At 43.0% G+C, this 24,844-nt stretch overlaps 1 protein-coding gene across 2 annotated transcripts in view; it reads left to right on the forward strand.

The window, feature by feature from the left end:
- PREX1 (phosphatidylinositol-3,4,5-trisphosphate dependent Rac exchange factor 1) overlaps positions 1-24,844 on the forward strand; it is a 229,901-nt gene that overhangs the window by 160,659 nt on the left and 44,398 nt on the right. For both annotated transcript variants that reach the window (XM_019484535.2, XM_014609519.3), the window contains exons 14-17: positions 1,970-2,045; positions 9,283-9,355; positions 12,486-12,628; positions 23,134-23,226. In XM_019484535.2, coding sequence (XP_019340080.1) covers positions 1,970-2,045; positions 9,283-9,355; positions 12,486-12,628; positions 23,134-23,226 — 385 coding nt within the window. The remainder of the gene's footprint in view (positions 1-1,969; positions 2,046-9,282; positions 9,356-12,485; positions 12,629-23,133; positions 23,227-24,844) is intronic.

Consider the following 24,844-nt stretch of genomic DNA (forward strand, 5'->3'; position numbering starts at 1 on the left):
AACCCCTGCTCATTAGCCCTCAATATTTTCATGCTCTTTTTATTGTTCTGACATTTCAAAAGCACATTTTTTTTTGATAAGAGTGTGAGAGGGAAAACCTGCCCTGAGAACTCCCACAGCTTTGTGCTGGACGTAGCATATTACTGGAAGACGGGCTGAAAACTGTGTGTAAGCACTCCAGAGATAATTTTTTGTTCTGAGGACACACATATATCTGGAAACACCATCACGCTGTTTTGAAGTTCTGGAAGTGCTGCTTCCCTTTCTAATTTCTCTCTCTGGGTTATATGTGAACACACAGGCATTTTTGCTGAATTAATTTAAAAGAGGCAAACACAGCACAATCGCATTTGTAGGTGACCAGCAAAAAGAAAAACCTGGGCAGGATGAATTTTGTTTGTTGGTTCAATTTTAGATTTTTCCTTCCCGTTTACATTTTTTTAATTCATTTGGTTTGCTGCTAATGAAAGAGGCTGGGCTGACAATGGAAAACTGAAGTCTTTCCTTAAGCTACAAAACAGTTCTGTCCGGGCAGGGCCTGCAAAAGGTTCCCTCCCACAGCTTTGCTAGTGGACCTCAAGCTTCAATGAGAAGGATCACTGCTACAACTGAAAGGGGAATTCATTCTCCATGGCTCATTCAGTATTTGGCCTGTCTGGAGAAAAGGGTCAACAAGAGTGAGCCACTTCATGCAAATGAATTATGGTAATGGCTTTTGTAATGTGGACCTAGGAACTGGATCAAGATCCCCAAGCTCATTTCACACGGGCCCATGAGTAGCCATAAAATGGCAACTGTTTTAATCTGCTACTATCAAAGGCTGGATTAGGTCTAGAGACCTAGGAGGTGGAAATCTTTATAGCCTGCTGTCCTGAGCTACTTAATCCTTCGTGCTGTAGAGTTGCAGTGTTTGTATAATTCTCCAACCACTCTAAACCATCAATATCTCCACTATGATCTTGAAACAGGGTAGAGCAAACCACTAAGAAGCAATGATTTATACACGTGCTTCACAAATGAAGGTGCTGTAGATGAGGGAAGGATCGTAGGGGAACAAGTACTTCTATATTAGAAAGCCTAACTACTGGCAATATCACTTTTTGAATGAAAGAATGAAAAACTGTCTATACATCAGAGAACATCATAGAAGTATACTTGTACCAGGGACACTGCCTGCAATTCTGGGCAGCCACTTTCAAGAAAAATGAATTCAAACTGGAACATGTTTGATGGGTATTAAAATAAGGGAAAAGGAGAGAACCTACCACAGATGAGACAACTAGAAGAACTTAGCTTGTTTAGTTTAGCAAAATGAAGGCAGAGAGGGAATGAGATTGGGCTTCACAAACACAAGAGAAAGAGAAGGAATTTCAGTCTAATGGACGTTGTTGGCCCAACAAAAAAAGGATAAAAACAAGATGCGACTACATTTAAACTGGAATGAAGTTTCTAACCATCTGAGCAGTTAGGCTTGGGGACATAAGCAATAAACCTTACTGTTTTTAGTGGAGTTTGACAGATTTGTGAAAGGAATTATATGAGATGTGGTAACTGGTGATAACAGGGGACAGGACTGATGATCCCAGAGGGCTCTTCCAGTCTCGTGTTCCTGTTTGTCTTCTCCCCACTGGGGAGTGCTTGAAACAAAACCCAGTTTTCTGAACTTTTGAAAAAAAATGATCAGAAATGTGTATCTGCTGTTGGCCTGGAATGGGTTTTTCATCCAGGCTATGAGAGGTCCCTACTTTAAATTCAGTCCTTCCTTTATTATTTGAGAAAAAAGATCCTCTGCCTTTTTAATTGTATTCTATTATCTGCAATGCTGCACAGATCAAAAATGGTTGAATTAACCTCGTAGGTTTTTTCCATCTATAATTCTTCTTCCTGCATAAAATGTAGGAATTAGTTATCCAGTCTAACAGAAATGTATACCTTTTTATACTAATATTTCTTTAAATCTCTGATTCAGAGACCGAGACTACCACTTGAAGACCTACAAGTCAGTAATCCCTGCCAGTAAACTAGTGGATTGGCTGATCGCACAGGTAAGGAAATGTAAAGAAACAGCAGTCATTATGTTTAATACTGTCACTGAGATTTATTTGATTTTCTCAACAATATTTCTGCATTGTCAAACATTTTAAAGAGAGTAAAACAGTGGTATGGCTAGACAGCACGAGGATGTGTTTAAAAAATTGTGATGTAAAGACTTCTTGTACTCGAATGTTTGTTATTACTATTTACTTGGTGCCAACTCAGTGCTTGGCATTGTACAGAGGAGAATACTAGATAAACTGGATGCTCTCATAGGTCTTTTTCACCTCTAACTTTTATGACTGTGAAGGCACACAGAAAGTAGGGTAGATACTCACTTTTGCAGACTAAATAAGATCTATATGTGAGCACAAGCTTTCATAATCCAAAGTGCACTTACTTCACCAGATGCTGTGAAAGGATGTGAAGAAAGCGGAGTATGAAATAGAGTGAGTGATTAGAAGGCGCAGACAGATTTTGTTCCCATTTACACTAGTGGAGTTATGTAGTAGTATAACTTCAGTGGAAATTGAGTTGTTACACCATTGATACCAAGATATATAAGGACAGAATCTATCTCGTTGCCTTCAGAAACTGGAGCAATGCCATATTTACCCTTGTGAAACTGGGAGAAAGGACACAACCAAAGAAACTACGATCTTGTTTCAATCTGTCAGTGCAAGCTAACAAGGAGCATACAGTGTGGTTCTTCATCACACAATCAGATTGTACGTTCTGTTTTCATCCTCAAGATGTCAATGTTAGGTCGGCCTTATTTGCATTCTGCTTTACCCAAGCAATGTATCAGGGCCTTAGCTTGCATGAGACGTGGTCTCCTGAGAATCAGGAATGTTCTTCTTCAGAAAAATTCCCTAAAATTGTACTTGACATCTTTTATATTAGTAAAACAAATGTGATTTAAGACACAGTCTATGGTTCAGTTATCACAGGACAGCGGGGGAGGAGGGGGGCTGGGTGAGCTATTCATTGCCTGTTGAAGAAAAGAGAAAAGCAGGTATAGCAGAGCTGCAGCTGTCAAATGTGTTCCATGTGGCTAAACAGGGTCCACTTATTGGAAAGCTGAGAAAAAGGAGGCTTCTGTGGTCAAAAAGCTGAGATTGAATCAGTCTAATGTGGCCTGATTGTAGTTAATTACAGCGCTGTAGGCAAGAGGAGGACTCAAATGGCAAAATAAATAATTGATTTCCTTCAGATCTACGTCTTTCCCCCCCCCCCCTCCTTTTCCTCATTCGGGTAGATTAATTCAGCCTGAGATTTGTTCACTGAACTTTCCTTTACACCTCATGCATTAGGATTGGATTGGATTGTCTATGTGTCTATGTGTAAAGCCAGAAATAGGAGTATGGATATGTACACATATATTTACTCACATATCTGTAGAGAAGGAAAAACTCTAGTTAGCAGACAATTAACCAGTGAGAACATTTCCAATATTTAACTTTTGTATCTAGGGTTCATTCCAACTCCCATTTATGTAACTGAATCAGATTTCTGCTTCTAAAGTCTTAAAAAGCATGGCCATTGTATGGGCTCTTACACCAGGTTGACCATGTTTGGATTTAGTAGTTGCTGGTTTCTGTGGGAGCTGCTCAGTGCTTAGCTCTTGAAAAGTCAACCCACTTCTTTTGTTTCTTGGTTTAACTTTATGTACTAGTTTTTAAGAGATTGGCTGAGGCATCTAATATAATTTCATAACTAAACATAGTCACAAAAAAGAGATTTTGAATAAATGTACTTTCTAATTTTGACAAACTACCTGTAACATGACTTTAACGCAGAAAATCATGGTTTGGTTTACAAATACTGTAAGAAAAGAGTAGATCATTGTTTTCTTAAAATTGAATGACTCAAGAGAGTTTTTGAAGGATGGTGGTTGCCTTCTGTTTGTAATTTGGGTTGGAAAAGTCTGGGGGAGCTTTTACTAACAGACAAGGCTGTTTTTCATTTCCTTGGCCCTTACAACTATTCAGGAGATGAGTAAGAGTTCTTTTTCTTGTCAAGGAATAATATATATATTTTTACTATGAGAGACCCTGAGCCCTACCTGGGGCATATTATATTTTCATGCCTTTGTCAACACTTACATTTATTTTGGTCCTGAATGACACTTAACCTTGTGTACATTTAAATTTGATACATATAATAATCCCTTATATGTCACCTACTCTGAGTCTGATAAACAGGATAGGACTGTTTATCAGATGGGCAGAGCACTTGTGGCTCCACTGATGTCAATGGATATGTAAGGACTCAACACCTCTGGCCTGTTAATGTGTGCACCATGAAAAGCTAGTGCTGCATATATAGCACCATAAGAGTACTTGCATGGGAGTGGCCACCCGAGGAAATTCCTTAGGACTTGGAGATATAATGCAGATCTTGCTTGACTTCTCTTTTGTATTTATCGTTGCTTATTATGGCTGGATTTCTTCTCAGTTTACTTCTTTCTGCTTCCAAGCCATGTTCTGCATCAGACACAAAAACACACCAGAATCTGTGACAATGGAGGGAGATGAATTCCAGCCCAAGTGCTGATGGGAAGATAGAGCTGTTTGTCTCTTTCAATGTAATGGGGTGATGAAAATGGACATTGTTGTAACTTAACTTATACTGGGCATTTCTCAGGTGATCCTGTGAACAGTGGGTCACCTGAGAGAGAGCCTAAGCAGGCACAGCCCAGAAGGAGAAATGTCTTTTAGATTCCAGAATTGTGCTGAAAGAGGCTCTGAATTTTATTATGGCCTCAAGCAGTCTTAAAGATAATTCTTGAAGGGCCATGAGGCATTCATGTAGGTAAACCAGTAGACCCTTCATCATCCAACCTCATTGACTTTCTATTGATATCTGGCTGAGGGGAGATAAGTACAAGCCCCAGGACAAGAGGCAGGGCTCTTGCAGTTGGTGGTATCTTAATAGTTCAACATATCAACAAGGAAGAGGTTCCCATAATCATTGTTTGTTGTCCCATAATCATATTTTTCTTCTACACTATCACCTGTATGTGGTACACCCTACCTCAACTGATCTATAACAGCACTTGTTTTTCCAAATACCTGGTCAATGGCTATTTCTATCAAGGCGCCTACAAGAAAATAATCAACTACCAAAGACTCAGTAGAATGACAGTTAAGGATAAATGATACCAGTAAAGTATAAAAATAGAGGGATTGGGGCAAAGGTGGCCATTGTTAAAACCATCCAATCCTGGGATCAGCTAAAAGCCACTCTGAATTGCTTCAGGACTACTCAAAGTTACCCCAGCTAGGGGAGTCCCCAAGAAGCCATTCAAGGACACTCTGTCCGGGTTCCTTTTTCTTGGTCAAACACCTTAACTTTGGTGGTGCACACTGACTCCTTTGGATCAGCTGCTGTATGTTAGCATACCTTCATTGACTTTCATAGAACAATGCTGGTCTATACCAGCCAAAAATCTGGCCTAGCATTTGCATCTTTGTTGAAGAGAAGAGCTTTTGTTGGGCATACACATAGGTATAAGATGACAAATAAGTCTGTTATATGTATGCCTGCATTCTCTTTATCTATGCCATCCTTTCCTCAAGCCAACACAGAGCTTTCCTGTACAGTACATAAGCAATGTACTATCAGTCTGTGCAAGCAGCCACTTCCCCAACTGAGGGGGGAAGAGTGGAGGTGGAGGAAATCAGTATCAGCAAGGCACATCATTTCCTTACAGGAGACGGTGTTTCTGAGTCAACTCAGGTCATCAGGTGGCTGGTGCAGCAAGCCAAAAATCTGCATTTAGGCATTATATAGCCTGGAGCTGGAATATGTTTCTTCTTCAGGTAGAGCATGGCTTCCCAGGGGGTCCCAGCCGAGATAAGTGTCCTAGTTTTAGCAGGTGTTGTGCTCTTGAATTTGACTTCAATGAGCTGTGGATGTCCTAAAAATAATAAACACACAGCTCAGCATTCCTGATCAGTCTGCAGTACTGTGAAATGATTGTCTGATTATTACAGGACCGCATTAGAGACTGTATTGATCCTGCCAAAACTAATTCACTTGTGACTTGAGTCAGAATTTGAATCAAAATCCCCAGAGATGACGTGGGCTAATATACCAAAAGTTGATCCACACACTTCCAGGCAGACTTTCCCTGAGAACACCAAATGTAAGGCTAGTTTAGGAGGTTTGAAAGCAAAGGGTAGAACGTATGGGTGCACCAATAAAGAGTTTCTTGGCCATTATCGATAGCTGATGATTGGCTGATGCTGATCTGATAACCAATAGTAACAGTGGAAGGCATTTTAAACTACTGACATAAATAAACCTTTTTTTGTTGGTTTTGCATTTCACAAACACACACACACACGTGCGCCTCCTGCCTGCTCCAGTCTTCGATGAAGAAGGTGATGACTGACTACCTTATTCCCATGCACATTGCCCCCTCGCCCATGGCTCCTACCTACAGCCCCGTTCAGCCTGTGCTGCCATCCTGGGTGGGCAGGTTGGTACTGGGGCGGACAGCAGCATCAGGCATGTTTGGAGCCCCAGAGCATGCTGCTGCCTCAGTGCCAGCAGGCCCCATACAGTTGAGCTCCCATGGCTGCCGGGGAGATGCCACTTTTGCAAAGGCGCCTTACCCCACCAGTGTGCAGCCCCTGCTGCACGCACAGTGTTGCCAGGGCAGGAGCAGGAGCCAGTAACAGTCCTTTTATTGCTGAGCATGGCACCCTGTAACTGCTCCCCAGCATCCTCTCCTACTGCTCACCAGGATCTTTAGTCTGTCGCGGGCTCAGGCTGGTGGCAGGGCGCAGAGACCGGACTACGCTCTGGGCACACGGCTGTAATTATCAGCTACAGTGACCAAAAGAAGCTGATAGCCAACCGTTATATGCACCCCGACTAGAATGGTAAGCACAGTACTGCTGCAAAAATGACTCTCTTAGCCAATTGATTTGACCCTCTCACTCTTCCCCTTTTCTGTCACCTCAAATTTAAGTTACCATCTGTGAAACTCTAGTGAGTCATCCATTTGCTCAAAACTGGATGTAAAACCATGGTGTGTTAGGTTTTGCGTGCCATTTCCGGAGGAAAAAACATATAGCATCTATAGAGAATTATATATATATTGTTAAGTGCCCTTTAAAATTTTATTACTTTACATTACTGCTTTCATTACATTAGGAGAGAGCGTCGCATAATATTTAGAAACATATACAAAGGATCTGTAATATTCAGTTTTTTAGTTAACTCCCTAAAATTGAAAGGAACATGTTTGCAAGGGATATGTTCTGAAGCTGAGCTTGTTTCGTTGAGAATGACCGTCTTACCACACAGACATTTCAGTATGCAGTTGCCTGCAAGAGAACCAGATTCCCAACGGCTAATTTAAGAATGGTGTCAAAAGACATTTCCCCTTCAAATTACTCTCAGTTGGAGGATTAAATTAGTCGTTAAGTCTGTGTCTAATAAATTCTCCATTTGCTCTTTAAAATAGCTCATAGCAAGTGTTGAGAGTTGTCACGTTGCAGGATGCTGAAGCATTTGCAAAGCTTTGGAATTAATTTTTAGTAAAAATTGAGCTTCGTATATTGATACTCTCTACTTGGCTCTCCATGTTACAGACATGGACTGACCCTGGAGTAGTCACACTGTTTCCTGGCAGGGACACGCATGGCTTTTTGTTTTGCAGGTATCATGTCTTTTTCTTTGAGTCCAAAAGTGGCTCAGTCATGCAGTCGCTATAGGTGGGGAGCCCAAATGCAAACAAGGGTGTATCTCTATCACTGTGACAACAAAGCAGCACAGACACCCTTACCAGCTTGGATATCAAGAGCAGTCTGCCCATGGCTGCATATGGCTCACTGAAGGCCTACCACCCAAGTTTTTTCTTGGCTTACTGTGCAGCTGTTAGAGCCTTCACTAAACTCTGTGCTGCCACAGCTTTACCAGTACTGATGCGATGCCTGATCTCTTTAGTTTAAAACGTGCTGAAGTATCTGCACGCCAAGTCAGGAAAATGGGAATATATGCAAATCATATCACTGATTTTTAACTTATAGCAGAGGGGGCACCTCGGGAGTGGGAACTTTTGCTGTGTACTAGACCTGGCTGCCTGGGTAAGGTCTGCAGGGTAGAATCTAGTCATTCACTGTTTGTTCCTGTCCTGGTTTTCTTGAAATGGTAAGAGTTAAGAGCCAAAGAGCCCTCTGCAAGGTCCCAATCTTGAGCGCTGCTGAACTCCTGCAGTTCTGTGTGGCTTCAGTGGAGCTGCAGGCCATGCTCAGCACTGTGCAGGATCTGGCAGTGACCAGAAGAGTCACCAGCAGAAAGCATCCTTTGTGGCCATGCAAGAGCAGCTGCACATGCAAATATTGGGCATTTATTGTGATTAGTCAGTTTTGTGCATTCATTTTATTGCACACTGGGTGCATCTGCATGAGATGTTTCGTTGCTGTAGCAGTGAGCTATGGCAACGTAGCTTGTCACTACAGCAATGTAGTGTCGGCAGGCATGAACCGTGAGGCTGCCACTACTGCACAGTAGTAGCTCATTGCTCCTGCGCAGTAGGGTTGGAAATGACCTGTGTGGTGCTGGGACTGCGCAGTACCGGTGGTTACTGCTAAAGCAAGTACTAAATGACTGCCACAGTAACAACTGCTTAGTCGGGTGCACGTGTAAACCTGCCCAGTGGATCATGTTTTGCAACCTATATTGAAATATGGAGGTCTGACAGCTTCAGATGATGAGTGAGTAATTTGTTTGCAGGTCTGATTATGTGAAAAACAGAGTAACATAGAAGTTTAATTAATCTGACCTTTTAGCATTCACTCAGGCAATTTTTCTCCTTTGGCTTGAGTGTAGATAAAATATTTCTCTCTGCCTGAGAATGAGTTTTATTGTCTGAGGCTAATGGGAACTGAACTCAGACTTTATCATGATTGCTGGTAAAAAAAAAAAGAAAGAAAAAGAAAAAAGAAAAGAAAAAAAGTCTCTGCACTGAGGTAATATTATGCATCTGTGGTGGTAAAACAGCTGCTTTCCAGAGGCCTGGTCTTTGTCCTCCCAATTCCTGTGGGACGGAAGAGGTGCTATATATAGGAATGAATAGGATTTAGGCAAAGGGAGGCCTATTTTAATTGCTTGCTATTGTTCTCTACACAGAGCACCCTGCTAATTTCAGAGCCGCAAGCCATATTGCAGGGAAGGGAAATCGTTTAGATGAGGAAGTTGTCTGAGGTGTAATATTTATCCTTCTGTTTCTAGGGAGACTGTCAGACTCGGGAGGAAGCCGTCGCGCTGGGTGTTGGACTCTGCAATAATGGCTTCATGCATCATGGTAATTCACATCAATATCCTTTCCCATAGCCAATTAAAGGAGCTCTCATTTCAGTCAGATTAACTGGGGATATCTGCAAATCCCTCTCCTATACACTGCACTGTACATGCGGATATACCGACAGCTCCGGAGGACCCAGGGGAAATACCACAGGCTCCGAGCCCACACTGGCTGCCTAGGGTAGTTCTCCTTTAGGTTTCCGCTTGTCATAATAGTCATGGTGAACACTGGTGTACCTAAGTAACATAGAGGAGTGATATTTTTTGCACTGACCTTATAATTGCCGTACCTTGGATATCTAAGATGCTAAAGGGTGTCTTGAAATGCACCCAGTTGGTTTTGCATGTAACATGCAGTGAACTTGTCTAACCCAGGCTGACTCCTCACACGGGAAGCTGTTAGTAAAGGACGTGCCAAGATTTCCCAGCCCAGTTCCTGCCTTGGCAGCATTCAGCACTGGGCTGCCGGGGTTACCATCTCACTGGTGCCAGATTCTCAAGCTCTGCCCTGTGTTTTGAGGTCTTTCTTACCCTTTTGTTTCCCATCGCTATTGCATATTGTTTTTGCACCCAGGCAGCGGGAAGAACTTGCTCTAAAATAAAGGCTGTTTAATGACCCCAGTTTCTGCCATCTCCCATGTCCTCAGAGTAATCCAGAAGCAGTGAGTGGGAAACCCAACAGAAATATCCCAAACCACTATGTCAGAGAGGAGTAGCAATTAGTGAGGGAATTCAATAGAAAAATCACCACATTTCCCGTTACCCAAAACAAAAAGCTTCTGTCTCTCTGATGAGTATTTCGGTCCAAGGTATAGGCAAAGCCAACAGAAAGTCACATCTGAGGTTGAAGTGTGGGTCCTGGAAGTGTTTAATCATTGGGGGCTTTAGATTTTGAATTAAACTGCTCTCCATTGATGCCCCTGTCAGAGACTGGGAGCTGGTACTGCAGAGAGCACAGCTTTCTCCTTGCATCTGGCAAGTGATCTCAGTCAGGGAACTCGGGAAAGTCACTGTATAGAAACTGACTCTCTTTTTAATTCAGCCTGAAATTCTTGCCCCGGGCTTGAAAGCTGGAGGGGGAGGAGTGGGTGGATCAGATTCTGGATCAGGTTCTGGTACCTTATGCATGCTGCGTAGCCTCTTGTTGCTCAATGTCTGACTGAAATCAGTGAAGCCCCTGGTGAAGTAAGGTCCTACTCAACATAAGCAAAGACCTTCAGAGGCTGACCCTTAATAAAAGGAAGGTAGGAAAGGTCCAAACTTTGTTTCTCATCCTCCACCCTGGTTAACACAATTTCATTTCACACTGCTGCCTCTACACACGTGCTTTACTGTGGAGTAGACTGATTAGATGTGGAGTAAAGCGTCACCGTATATACATGCAACAGTATTAGGCCTTGGTAAAGTAACTGATAGTACTAAGATAGTACTATCTTATGGCAGAGTCATTTAGTACAGTTAAACACATGTGTAAAGGCTGACTGCAGGTGTAAATTGTGCCCAATCAGCCTAGCCAGCCAGGGGCCAGACTTCTGCCTGCCTCCTAGCCACACAACTCTGCACTTTCAGCACCCTCGTATCTCAGCCAGCCCCTCCACCACCTGACACCGCCACGCGGAGCCTGCAGCAGGCAGGGCAGGAGTGGCTCAGGTGTAAACTGCTCTGCCCTGGCTCAAATTGCTGCTGTCCAGGACGCACATATAGACGCTGCTCCTGGGAGTAGTTTACTCTGACTCAAACTGCTCCAGAGTTTATTGCTTCACATTAATTGCATGTGTAGATAGATGCACACACACAAACAGACCTGGTGGCAGAGTTGGAGAATGTATTTTGTAGAGTTCCTTTCTCTAGCAGACTTTTGGGTCTGCTCCTGCCACTGTGAGGGTTTGCAGTATGTTGCCACATACAAACACCATGTTTTTCAAATATATATAAAGACAAACAGAACTTTCCTGAAAATATACCCTTAAAGGTGAATCAGGAACTGGAGGCAGGGGAGAAGGAGTGGAAAGCACTGAGCATGCTGCTGTGGGTTGGATCAGGGACTATCCAGAGATTTCTTTGGGCTGTAATAGGAGCTACCATTGACATGGCCCCAGAAGATGGAACAGATCTCCCAAGGAAGTTGCTGCATCCAATCCAATTCTACGTATCCCAGCCAAACAAGCAATCAAAAAACTGCTGAAGGAGAGAGATTCTGCTAAGAAGTTAATTTACTGTGAAAGCCAATTTTTGTTGTTGTTGTGTGGAGCTGACTGGCCTTTGTAAGCCTCACAATGGGCCTGTGTTTACCGATGGGAATTTCTCCAGATTGCAGCTGAATAGTGGACATAAAGTTTTGCTCTGGAGATTTCATGAAGTCTTGCATGAAAAAGGTGCTCTGTACAGAAAGGGGTTGCAGGGAAGGGTAGGCCCACTGGATATGAGCAGCCAGGGCCAGGATGGGAAAAATAAGAGAAGCGGACGTGTCTTAAAGCTGTAGAGCTCAGTGTGATGGGGAGGGTGATGTCCACTATGGTGCTCTTTGGGAACTAGGATTTGGCTTATAAAGCTGCTATTAAGCACTTAGTGCACCTCTCTCTCAGGCCCAATTCTCCAAGACACTCATTCCACACGTGCTGTCAGCAAAAATGTGTGGACTCTCCCTTGTTGTCTGAAACAGTTCAAGGACAATATAGCTCCCAGAGATGTGAGCCCACCCATTGTTCTCCTCAGTGTTATAGATGCCATGCCAGGAAAATAAATCATATTCATATGGCTTTCTACTTTATTAGACCACTAAATACAATTCAACATATGTCCAGTGAATCATTCCAATTCAGACTGAAAGTAACATTTACTTTCCACCCTTTAGGGGTTTTCAGACTTAAGACTAATATCAACCACCATCAGGCAAGTCGTATAATGCTTAATAATTTGCTACATAGTACACTTCTTCCAAAGGGCTCCATTGTGTCAGGAGATCCAAACGTGAGACCCAGATCCACCAAGCAGCTTGGAGGAAAGTGTGCCCAGAGTGTGCAATAGCCTGTGTGGTTTCTATTCTAGAAGTAATTAGGTTTCTCTCTCTCTCTCTCTCTCTCTCTCTTTGTGTACATGTATATACATGTGTCCTTACCTTTGGTTTGCAGTCCTGGAGAAGAGTGAATTCAAGGATGAATCCCTCTATTTCCGCTTTTATGCTGATGAGGAGATGGAGGGTACGAGCTCCAAGAGCAAGCAATTGCGCAATGACTTCAAACTCATTGAAAACATCCTAGCAAAAAGTCTGCTGGTAAGAGATGCATTTAATTTAAGGCACTGTTATATTTATCTTTCTATGAACATAAATTTATGCCACAGTATAGGAGAATGAATAACTTGGTTGGAAATCACATTCCCCAACTGTACCTTGCAATTGACTTTGATTCATCATAATTCTTCTCTTGAACATTGCCTTAGACCAGTGGTTTTCAACCTGTGGTCCATGGACCCCTGGGGGTCCACAGGCTATGTCTGAGGGGTCCATGAAAGTTGATTATGACCAATCAAAAGTATGTGACTAGCCACACTTACAATTCAAAGGGATCTGCACCTCCCTTTCAAATTTCAAAAGGGGTTCACACCTTCATTCAAAATTTTTTAGGGACCTGCAAATGAAAAAATGTTGAAAACCATAGACATTTGGAACACAGAATGGCATAGCCAGCCTGGGAATTGTAATTAGGCTGGAGACATCTAAAAATGTCTGAGAGTCATGTTTTTGACCAATGGCTGGTTATGCCATTCTGTGTTCCAGATGTCTATGGTTTCCAACATTTTTTCATTTGCAGGTCCCTGCCCCGCTCCCTTCCCCAATGGAGGAGCCTCGATCTGCTCCCCACATGCCCCTTCCCTCCCCCATGTTCCTCCCCCCCCCCCCCAGACTTAATGGTCAAATGCTGCTCTCCAAGCTGCCAGGCTGCATTCCTGGCTACATGCATGCTGCAGCTGCGCACATGCACATGGCATTTATTGGTAATATTATCAGCCACATCAGTGAAAAACGCCAACTGCCAATAATGTCAATTTTCCTTTTATTGATGCTGTTATGATATAGACTGATATATCAGTGCACCTCTAGTATTCATGCTACCCTTAAACCAGTGCTTGTACCCCATGAATAAGGTGACCATACATCTTGGTCTGGCCCAGACAGTCCCAGATTCCATAGACTGGTCCCAGCTGGTTGGTCAAAAGTCCCAAGCTGGAGTCCGGCAAAAAGGTGGAGCAGCATGGTGCACCAGGCTGGCAGGTCGTCAGACACTGCTGCTGCTGTGTGGGAACAAGCCAGGTGGATTGGAGCGGGCACCACCCTGGGCCCAGCACGTATGGGTGGGGTGCTGCCTACTCCAGTATACCCACCTTACTCCCACACAGCATCAGTGATGCCTGGCCACCCACCTGCTTGGCACACCATGCCACTCTACCTTCCTGCCAGACTCTGGCTTGGGACTTTTAACCAGCTGGCTGGGATAGGCCTATGGAATCCGGGGTTGCCCCAGCCAAACCGGGATGTATGGTCACCCTACCTATGATGCTCATTTAGTTAAAACTTCCCCACACACTCCATGAGGACTAGTTTTTCTGTTCAAACATGGACACTATTTGTCCAGGAGACACCATTCACTACTGGTGGCCAAGGGCCCATACTCCTCTTCCTTCAAGTTTTGGTAGAATTCAGGAGTGAAAAGAAAGGCCAGATTAACAACAACAAAAAAGATCCAGGGGTCCATTATAGCAGGGAAGATTTTCCCTTGGTGGTTCACAGAAACTATTCCTTCCTGTTGCTATCTTACCTCCAGGGAACACTGTATAATGATATTTTAGCTCTTGTTCTCCTTGTATGCAGTGTTAAGGAACTGTGTGTCAGGCTATTGTATTCATTCTCATAGAAAGTTCTTCATACAAGGAAGCTGTTAAAGGTATCGTTTGCTTAATCGCCAAATACTTGCGCTCTGGGCTTGTTTCTTGCACTTTGCAAAGCAATCAGAGATCAATTTCATATTCATCCACAGGAAGCAATCTTGATTCAAGTTCCTTTGATTTTCTTCCTTCTGAAGAGAGGCGAGTTTTATGGGAAAACAGATGAAGCAGCACATTTCTTCTACTTTTCTTTCCTCCAGTGCAATGGACTGCTGTTTAAAAGGGCAAGTGCCTTACAAAAGCAATATATTAACCCTCAACATAAGGGAGCCCATTAAAACTCAGCAGTGGGCAGATCTGATTGATCCTGGTTTCTGTTACTGCATTATCATTAGTTTACATCTGTGTGAATACCGTTTCAGCCTGTAGAGTCTGTGAATCATTTGCTTTGTCTATTTGCTATCGTTAACTTGACTGATCTAAGTCACTCCATAACTGGAACTGAAAGGTTTAAAAACAGGAGAAATATTTATCATTGCTACTCTTTTAGTTCCCAAATGCCTCAGTCGAGACCAGTTGTGTAGACTTATGGGTGCGAGCAGGGCAGCGACCTAGGAGCTGATTCGAGCGGGGCACCAGAATGGTGGCCCTGTAGAGAGCACATGCCACTGCCCTCACTGCCACCACACTTGCAGGAGCCCCTATTTGAGGGGGTAGGCACTCACTCTTCCTAATATCCCATGCACTGCACAGGGCACCAAACTGCAAGTTACTTCACTGATCAAGATCAAAGTCTCATTGTACTAGGTGAGATACTAACACAGAGAAGGATACACTCCCTTCCCAGAGAGCTGATGGTTTGAAACTAGTAACAAAATAATAAACGCTGAATAAAAAGCAACACACTTACTGGCCCAGATTGGCAGTGAAGCTCAGTTTTAGCATGAGTAATTAGTCACTTGACAGGTTCACAAATAAATCAGCAGCTGCCCTGTATATTTGAGAAGAAAAGGATGCCACAAAGAACAGCACAAGAAACATATCATAGTTATTTATGAAAATATTTGTGCCTTGCTTTTTTGAATTATTAGACAAGTTCTGCATAGCAGATAAATAGTAGCTGGAATCCTTATGCTTCTCTGTCTGCAGAACATCCCCATCTTGGTGCCTTTTTAACTGGGCTTTTCTGCATCAATTCATTCTTTCTGTGGTGCTCTTTGTGGGCTACAGTGCAGGTTGTGTTGGCTTTTAACTGCACTGTGCTTCAGCCATGTAATCTAAATTGTTTAACGGGAACACACTCAGCATACTTCTCTAGTCCTCTATCTCAGATGACCTTTCCCTGTAAGGAAGAAAACAACTAAAGCCTCCTGACAAATGAAAATTGCAGTTGCTGAAGGAAAGTGAGTCCAAGTTGGAAAAAAAAGACATATTTCAGACAAAGTTTTACATTCATTTATTTGTGCAATTGTTTTTGATTTGAGGACGTTAATCTTGGCATGCTAGAAAAATACACAGGATTCTTTTCATAGTTCAAGAGAATTAAGCCTTCAGACTGCCTGCAGATACTAGGCTTGTATCAGTATCACAGCATTCCCTATTAACTTAGGATGTAGACTAGGAGTCAGGAACCCCCTGCACACATGCCAGAGCATGATACGAGATGCTGTTTTGCTCGGCACACCACAGCTGGCCCAGGCACTGGGCAGCTGCTGCCCACCACAAAACCCAGGCTGCTCGGAGCAGGGAGCGGGGAAGCTGCAAGCCATACTGCGAGCAGCCTGGGTTCTGTGGCCAGTGGTGGCTGTATGTGTGCATGCCTTGGAGTGCACGGTAGGGAAGGGGTCTGGGGTGGCACAGCGCCAGCCCCTTCCTATGGCATGCATGCAACTGCTGCCAGCAACAGCTTTGGATCCCAGTGCAGCTGCTTGCAAGCTCATGACTGCTGTGAGCAGCTTGGCTCTGTGGTGGGCTACAGGGGCCTGCCCAGTGCCTGGGCTGTTCTCAAGACACAGCCACATGTCTGCAAGCGGCTACACCAGGGTCCAGAGCCCTGGCCCGCCTCATTGCTGGTAGCAGCTGCACGTGCACCTCAGGGAGCATGGCAGGGAAGGAGCCAGGACTGTGATGCCCCAGTAAGGATCAGGCTCCTTAGAGCTACCCCGCCATCCACCCCAGGCATGCCAACACCTTTCAAATCCAGGCTGTGGCGGGGTTTTGGCACTCGGCCCAAAAATGTTGCTGACCCCGATCTAGACTTCTGCTCTTCAGGTCTAGCATTAGGACAAGAGAAGACCCAGAGCTGATAACTTCTTATGAATCTTTCAGGGATATAACTATACATATCTTTGTTTCTCAGAAATTTAATTCTGTGTGCAATTTATAAGTTATTTACCCTGCTCCCTGCCCTGCCTCCAGTGTCCTGTCTGTGTCTGGGAGACACCAAAATTTTCCCACCATCCTTTGTCCAATCCTTACGGAAGACGTCAGAGGTTCCCGCATCATTACTGAGATACAGCCTCCAGACTCCTTTGGTACCTTTTTCAAAATGACACGATCCCATTTTCAAAAGGCCTTATGTCATGTAGGGGACTAAAAAATATTGTAAGTCTATGCCAAAAATATCACCTGCTAGCATTTTAGTGCCAGTTTCAAAGAAAGACAGGAGATAGTACTTTGAGCAGGGAAGACCTGGGCTCTAATCCTGTTACTGATATGAGCTCTAAGCATAGACTGAGTCAGTTGCTTAGGGCACCTATACATGTGCAGGGAGGTGGCTGCTCTGATGCGGTGTAATTACTCGATTAATTGAGTCTGCTGGAGCACAGTAATTACCGTGCTCCAGCAGACTCAGGCATCACATGTATCATTCATTCAATGACCTTTAGTTAAAGTGCCCCCACCATCATTTTTCAGCATGGGGATGTTGATATACATAATGCTCTGGGTGCTTTAGAGTGGCTCTCAGAGCCGCTGTAATTAAAGTGCTGCCCTCCCCCCGCCCCCTACCCACACACGCTCCTGGAGCACACCCTGTCTCAATTTTCACAACTTCAGAATGAGAGCACCATAACTGACCTGTCTCATGGAGGACTGCTATCTTAGCGCCATTTTCAAAAACCATTCTACTATAGACTAATTATACTTAGTACTTGATAGTAATTGTACTTTTTCTGTTTAAGTAGCACCTTACTATCCCAGATTTTAAGCTGAAAGCTACTAAATGGCATTATTAGTTCATGTCTATCTTAGCAATTTTGAGAGAGAGCCCAAAAAACCATGGCATTCCCATGAGATGGGCTGATAAAGCTATGACACAGTTTGCTACGTGAGTTGCATGACCTGGCTACATGACACATTGACTACACAGTTGACTAATTAGCTGTGCAGCAAACGTCCCAGCATCTACGTGCATGCCCTTATTAGGCTGAAGTAAACTAATTTACTCCACAGCAAGATAGTACTTGTAAATACAGTACTTGTAAATACAAGTACTATCTTGCTACAGAGTAAAAAACTGCAGCGGCACACTTGTAGACACTGGAGGGGCTGGCTGCGCCATGAGGGTGCTTCAGTGCGGAGGCTGCCGACCGGCTAGCCCCTCACGGATGCTCCCTTGTGCCCTAGTCAGCCCCTCCGCAGCACTTTGGACTGGAGGGAGTAGCCCAGGACGACCCCTGGAGCCCCCTGCCAGCTGGGGATGCTCCAACCCAGCTCCACATTCTGCACATGAATAAACTGTGGAGCTTATTGCTCCAGAGTTTATCCATGCATGGTAATACCACGTGTAGACATGCCCAGTAAGATATGTTTTTCTTATTCAGCTCATATATAAATAGTCATTTGCATAATTAAAATAAAGTCCCACTAAAGTCACACGCTGATAAAATCGCTTCACTCTTTACTCATTTCAGGACAATTATTCTTGTGTTTTGCGTTAATATAAAATTACCTCATTCTCTACAGCTTCTGCAAGAGAACCTCTCTCTTGCCTTTCATTACACCAGCCTACCAACGTCTATTCAAGCTGGGGAATTCAAAATCATTGATTTACAAACCACCTCGGGAAGAGAGCTGCTAATTACAGACTACCCCACAGAGCTCTCCGAGTTCCAAAAGAGCCGGGCTGGCAAATGGATAATTAAAGGCATCTGTCATCCAGGGGAAGTGGAGACTGTGATACGGGTATAACTTCAGTCACTGAGAACCCTAAGAAACACTGAAGTAAAAAGTAGCATCTCTTATGCCTTTCACTTACTCTGCGTTCAGTCCAGTCTGGAAATCACAGACGGGAAGGAACCTGGCTTCTTTTTTCCCCGCTGCCAAGGAGGATTGTACCATTTCAGTTTAAAGCAGGAGCGCTGGCTGAGTCTTGGCATTTCCGGTTAATGGGAAATGTTGACATTTCAAAATGTGGTTCGCTGATCAGAGCCATGGATCCTTTGAGGTCCTGGAATCCCCAGCAGTTTACCAGGTGAAGTAGCCAAAAACCAGGCAAACACCCAATAACCCCAGGGTGGGGGGAGTCGGGGGTCCTTCAAAATTTCACTGAACCCAATCTATTTTTGTAAAACACTTGGTGTTTGTCAGACTGACATTTTCTGCCCAAACTGTGCTTTGTCAGAAAATTCCTGATCAGCTCTGCGTAGCAGCTCAAAGACAAGTGCTTCCTTCAGCAAGACTTAGAGCAGAGCTGGGTTTACGCTGGAGGAGTTCTCCCACTCATGTGTATTTGCAGCTTTTAGTTAATTCACTTCAATCATATCCGTACCTTTTGCTGAGCTGCATATCCACAGATTTCTATGCAGCAAGTCTTGCTCGCTGGAGACTCATGGGAACTGCATTATAAGCTGGCATACGTAGGTCAGTGTTAAAGAAGGGAAGGAAAAAGTGACTCAGAATTAATAACTGAAGATTGACTTAAAAATACAGTTATTGGGCCAAATTTAGAAAACTGGAGGAAAGCCTTAGTAATAGGGATTTGCCCAGAGGGAACAGTGTTGAAGTAAAAACATAGTAGAAGTGAGAGGAGCTCCTCCACATGCTTCCACATTTTCTAATTGTATAACCAGCTTATAGCAACTGGAAAGTATGTATGTGAGGGGAGTAGCAGATGCAGCTAGTTTAGCCCATGTGGATTTGTGTATGGAATATGGCAGACACAGAGGTCAATCAGAGATAAAGGAAGCCGCAAGCCATTCAGTATAACTGTTTATTCAGGTAGACTATACTGCAACCTGATGTCCTGGGAGTGAGGATGGTTTAACACGTGTACAGCCTGAAGGAAGGTCCTCTGGCTGATGAGCAGGCTTTTTCACCATGCAATGAACCCAACACTATGCCAAGTTCTCTCTTGCCAACATATTTTCATATTGGCTTGTGACCCAATTGATTCACTTGACTTGTGTCTCAGGTTCTGTCGGCAAAGGCAAACACTGCCCTTTAGGCTTCGTCTCTAAAATTCTTCTTAGCATAAACTTGCAGTTTCTGCTTTTGTCTGATCCCAAAGAGGCATCGTCCTTTCTGCCAGGAGTCATCCGTCAAAGACACTAAAGGTCTAAAAAACTCTGTTTAGAGATGAATTGCTTATTTGACCCATACCAGCTTCTTAGGCATTGACACAAAGTAGATTATTTCATTATATTTTTATTTTTCATGTATTTTATTTTATACTTTTTACTACTGTATCGACAGACACCACTTGTTTAACTATGCAAAATGGGTTGACCAGTATTAGAGTCAAAATAGCATTAAATGGTAACCATGGCTTCTCTCACAGCCCCACTTCAGGAAAGAGTTTGTATGAGCAGATGGTTTTTATACTGTGCTCTGAAGATGGTGTCTATTCCAGTGATTATATTAAGCAGTGGTTCTCCATTTTTTGTAACATGAGCCATCTTGTAATAACTATGCCTTCACCATTCTCCATTCAGTCACAATCATATGACATCCCGGCTTAAATAGAAAAACAGTATAAGGGAAGTAGTCCAATATTTTTAGCTGGCTTTTTAATGGAATTTAGTGGCTAGGAGTAAAGAGGAGAAGTCAGCAGCACACAACTGATCTGATCAGCATGGAAAACCAGTGCATGTTCTGCAGATCCCAGTTTCAAACCCATGCATTAAAATGATCAAAAAGAAGGAAGCAAACAACAGATCATGTAACTGCTCTGAGTGGTAATAAGATTTTACAGAGAAGTTAGTATTGTGTGGTAAAACAAGCACACTCTTATTTTTTATATCCCTCTTCTTGCAAACAAAGCAAATGTAACACAGACAAATATACTAGGTTATTCTCAGGAAATTTTATCTCTCTCTGTCCTGGCTAAACTCCCTTATAATCTGTTCTCCCTGTCTAAACTTCCTCTCCCAGTTCAGTCAGATATTCTTTACTTTCTGTAGTGTATTGCTGCATGCTGTTGCTGTTTGGTATTAGACAACTGTTGCTTTATGCCCCCAGAGTGACTGCATTTCAGTGATGATAGAAGTATATGTGGAAGGTCTCTTTAAATATTTTGGGATCCTTAGGGTCAAAAAGTGTTATCTTCTAGAAGAATTGTAAAGTATTGTTCTTTCATCATTTGGAGAACAAACACATCACAGCTTTCTCTGTGTTGCCTGGCAGCAATAAAAGTAATCCCTGAATAAAGTTTTTGGAACTTTAGGCATGAACAGTGGCATATACAATAGAAACAACTATGACACCACCACCATTATGGAACAGCAGTGGCATATACAATAGTTTCATCACCATATCATAAAGTTCTTAATATAGATGCATTTCCCCCCTCTCTGCTTTTAGGGAATTCTTTTTTTGTCCTATTTAGGAACTGAGAAGGGCAGGCAGGTCATGAAAAATGGCATCATATGAAACATCTCCTTGCACAGCAGTGGTATTTTCACAGAACTAGGCATGCTTTTGTGCATGTAGCACTCAATTTCTCAGGTGTTGCAAATGAAACCCTCTGTGTATGACACTGTGTGATGTTTGCTCTTGACATCCATGGGCATTAGAAAGAGAAGCTTGTTCTTAAGGTATGGATCATAAGTGCAAGTTTGGAAGAATACAGATTTTTGCCTTGAAGAATAGTCACTGCTGATCATGTGTGTATGATTATAACTTTTGCCATGTTATCAGAGAATACTAGGATATGTTTTCAGCGAGAGTTAGCATCGTTTCCAATAGAGCTGTTTCAAGGTATGCATTCCCCCCCAATAACCTGTCTCAGCCTAGTGGGTTTTTTCTTCTTCTAACAGGTTTATATTGCTGGTCTTCAGCCACATGACTCCCATTAGTGTAACTGGGAATTATAAGGCTGTATCTCCAAATATTTTTCTCCAACACCAAGTGAGAATGACAACCTGGATGGGAGAGCAGTCCTAGTAGTTTTCAACTGAGTCCCAAACTTGTGGCAAAAAAAAAGTGTCCAGTGTGTTTGGCTGAAATACATGTTACTTACTCAGTCCTAGCACAAAATCTTATTAGCACCGTCCTTATTTTCCAAGGCAGTCTCTGTACCGAACATGCTTAAGTAGCAGTTCTGAAAAATGTTTTGTTGGGAAGAACCAGGCATAGCAGACTTTCCACTGAGCCTTCCCGTTGGTATCTCCCACTTTACTGGAACAGCTCCCGGAGAGGGCTTTTTTTTTTTAATTGCAGGTGTTCTAGAGCAATGCATCATTTTGTACCCATAGATTTTGGCACCTGCAGGGAAGGACGATTTTATTTCCTCAATCTTCTGTTGTGATGAACCACCACAGCCGCAGGAAATTGCTTATAAGTTAATGGCATTGACTCCAATAGAAAAAAAAAGTGTTTTTCAGCACTGCAGATGTCAAGAGGATCAAAGGATTAGTCTTCTGCCATTTTTCTCTCCTACTGACGCATTAGATTATAGGCAACATTTTTTTTTAATCTCAACTCTTGACTTATCAAATGTCTTTTAAATGTGTAAAGTTAATTGAAATGCAACTGGTTAGAACTTTATATTAATTAATCATCAGATATGGCAAGTGAATAGTTTTGACCTGGATTGGTAAATTTTCCAAAAATATTTGCAAGGCTTATTTAAATCATCATAGATCAGGCAAAATGTGCCAGATTCCCAACAGAATAGGTGCAGAATAGACAGCAGGAGTTCAAGTTTTCCTTGCTAAGCTGAGAGCTTTTCTCCTGACTTGTGGAAGGGAGGAATTCCACAAGTCAGAAATTATTTTCTTTTATAATTTATTCTGGATTTAACCTCTGTGATTAAAAGAATAAGAGGATTGCCTTTTATGGGATGTGAGCTTATTTGATGTGAAGAATTATTTGCAATAGGATTGCAATTGGAAACTCATCTGACTCAGACAACCAGAGCAGTTACGATTCCACCTTTTGATCACTACGTATTACATGGGACCTATTCAAAACTATTTAGATTATCTAAAGCTCAAGAAGTGATTTGATTGTGGTCTATAAAATATTTTTACAGAGAAAAAAGAGCTAAGTACTAATCAGCTCTGATCTAGGAAAGAAAAGCTTAACAAGAACCAATGGTTGGACAAACCCAAATAGAAATAAGGCAAACTGTGTTAATTGTTAATCTGATTATTCATTGGAACAAACTGCCAGGGGAAAGAATAGATTCTTCATCTCTTAAAGTTCCTATATTGAAATAGCTTTCTGGAAACTATGCTTTAGTCAACACAAGTTACTGGACTCAGCATAAGAGAAACTGGATGAAATGTTATGGCATTTGTATAGATTAGACTGATAGTCTCTTCTAGCCTTAAATTCTATGAGAACAGTGACTTAGACGTGAAAAGCCTCTTAACTCAACTCTGACTCCTTTAGTTCCTTCCAAAATACTGTTCCATGCTGATAAAGCAATACCCAGTGCTCTTTGTCTTTCAGATTTTGCCAGAAGAGGATGACTACGGTTTTGACATAGAAGAGAAGAACAAAGCAATTGTCGTGAAGTCGGTGCGGCGAGGATCTCTTGCTGAGGTGAGACCATCTAGCATTCATAAACATTTCCCTTTTGGTAGCAGGAAGAAGAAATTTCTTTGAAAAGGCACAGAAACATCCTTCATTGGCTTGTTTCATTTTAATGGCAGCTAAACGATGGCAAGTGTTGGCTCTTCTAGATCCAGAACTCCAGACATCAGATAAGATAACAAACAACTGCTCTTAATCAGCTGGTATTGTGTTGATAACCAGGAAGTATTGTATTGGAGATTCTCCATTAATATAACCAGTTGACCCGTTCTTAATGCCTTTTCATTTCATCTTAATGCCTTTTCACTTCATCTGGGACCAGAAAAAATACTTGGACAAGAGTTACTGAGGCTGGTACTGGAGGGGACAAAGGACAATGAGGACAAAGGACTAAGTGGCAGCATGTGACTACTTGAAGAAGGTGGGCCACCAGGATTGAAGAGGGGTGAATTGAAGTCGGCAACCGTGTTCAAATACTCTGCAGTGGAACTGCTGAGGAAGAAGCAGAGGAGAGGACATCTGCAGGCATGAGGCAGAAGATGCAGGAGCTTAGAGAGCCAGAAGTGCAAGGCCCCAAGAACAGGGGCTCCAGAACCACTGTACCAGGAGGGAAGAGAAGCGTGGTGATGGTTAGTGACTCCCTTCTGCTGTGGGACACAGAGGCACCAATTTGTCTTCCAGTTTTGGAGGCCTGGGAGGTGTGCTGCCTGCATGAAGCCCAAATTCAAGATATCACAGAGTCTGCCAAAGCTCATCCATCCTTCAGACTACTACCCCTTCCTGCTTGCCCACATAGGCACTAGCGCTACTGTCAAGAATGACACTGACCAAATCAGAGGAGATCACGAGGTTCTTGGCAGGAAGAGTAAGGAGCTTGGAGCACAAGTGGTGCTCTCATTGATCTTCCCATGAAAAGGAGGGGTCCAGGCAGAGGTCGTCATATTCTGGAAGTGAACATGTGGCTGAGACAGTGGTGTTAAAGTGAAGGCTTCGGCTTCTTTGACAATGGGCAGATGTTCTTGGGAGGAGGGCTGCTATCAAGAGATGGGATCCATCTGATGAAAAATGGGGAAGTGCATCTTTAGGCATCATCTGGCTAACCTAGTAAGGAGGGCTTTAAACTAGGTTTCACGGGGGAGTGGTGATCAAAACCCTCCAGCAGCAGAGCACTCGGTCCAGAGGGGAAAGGACTCAAAGAAGCAACTCAACTCTGGGAAAGGGCCAGAGAGCTACATGACTGCAACAAGTGGCACAAAAAGGAAGCGAGGAGATCAAAATGCAAAATACATCTGATGCATATATACAAATGTGAGAAGTATGGGAAATAGACAGCATGAGTTGGAAGCTGCAGCCGGTGAAAAGAGCTACGATCTAATTGGCATCACTGAAATCTGGTAGGACAGCTCTTATGACTGGAATGTGAATGTTGAGGATTTCACTGTTTCAGAAGAAAAGGGCTGGGAGAAAAGGTGGTGGTGTTGTCTTGAATGTCAAAAACACATACATACGTTCCAGGAGGAGGAAGACAGCAAAGCAGAATGCATTTGAGTGAAGATGAAAAATGAAAGACATGACACTGATATAATGGTGGGGATTTATTATAGGCCACCTAATCAAGAAGAGGAGG

Source organism: Alligator mississippiensis, chromosome 9 (genome assembly GCF_030867095.1).
Source record: "Alligator mississippiensis isolate rAllMis1 chromosome 9, rAllMis1, whole genome shotgun sequence".
Lineage (NCBI taxonomy): Eukaryota > Metazoa > Chordata > Crocodylia > Alligatoridae > Alligator > Alligator mississippiensis.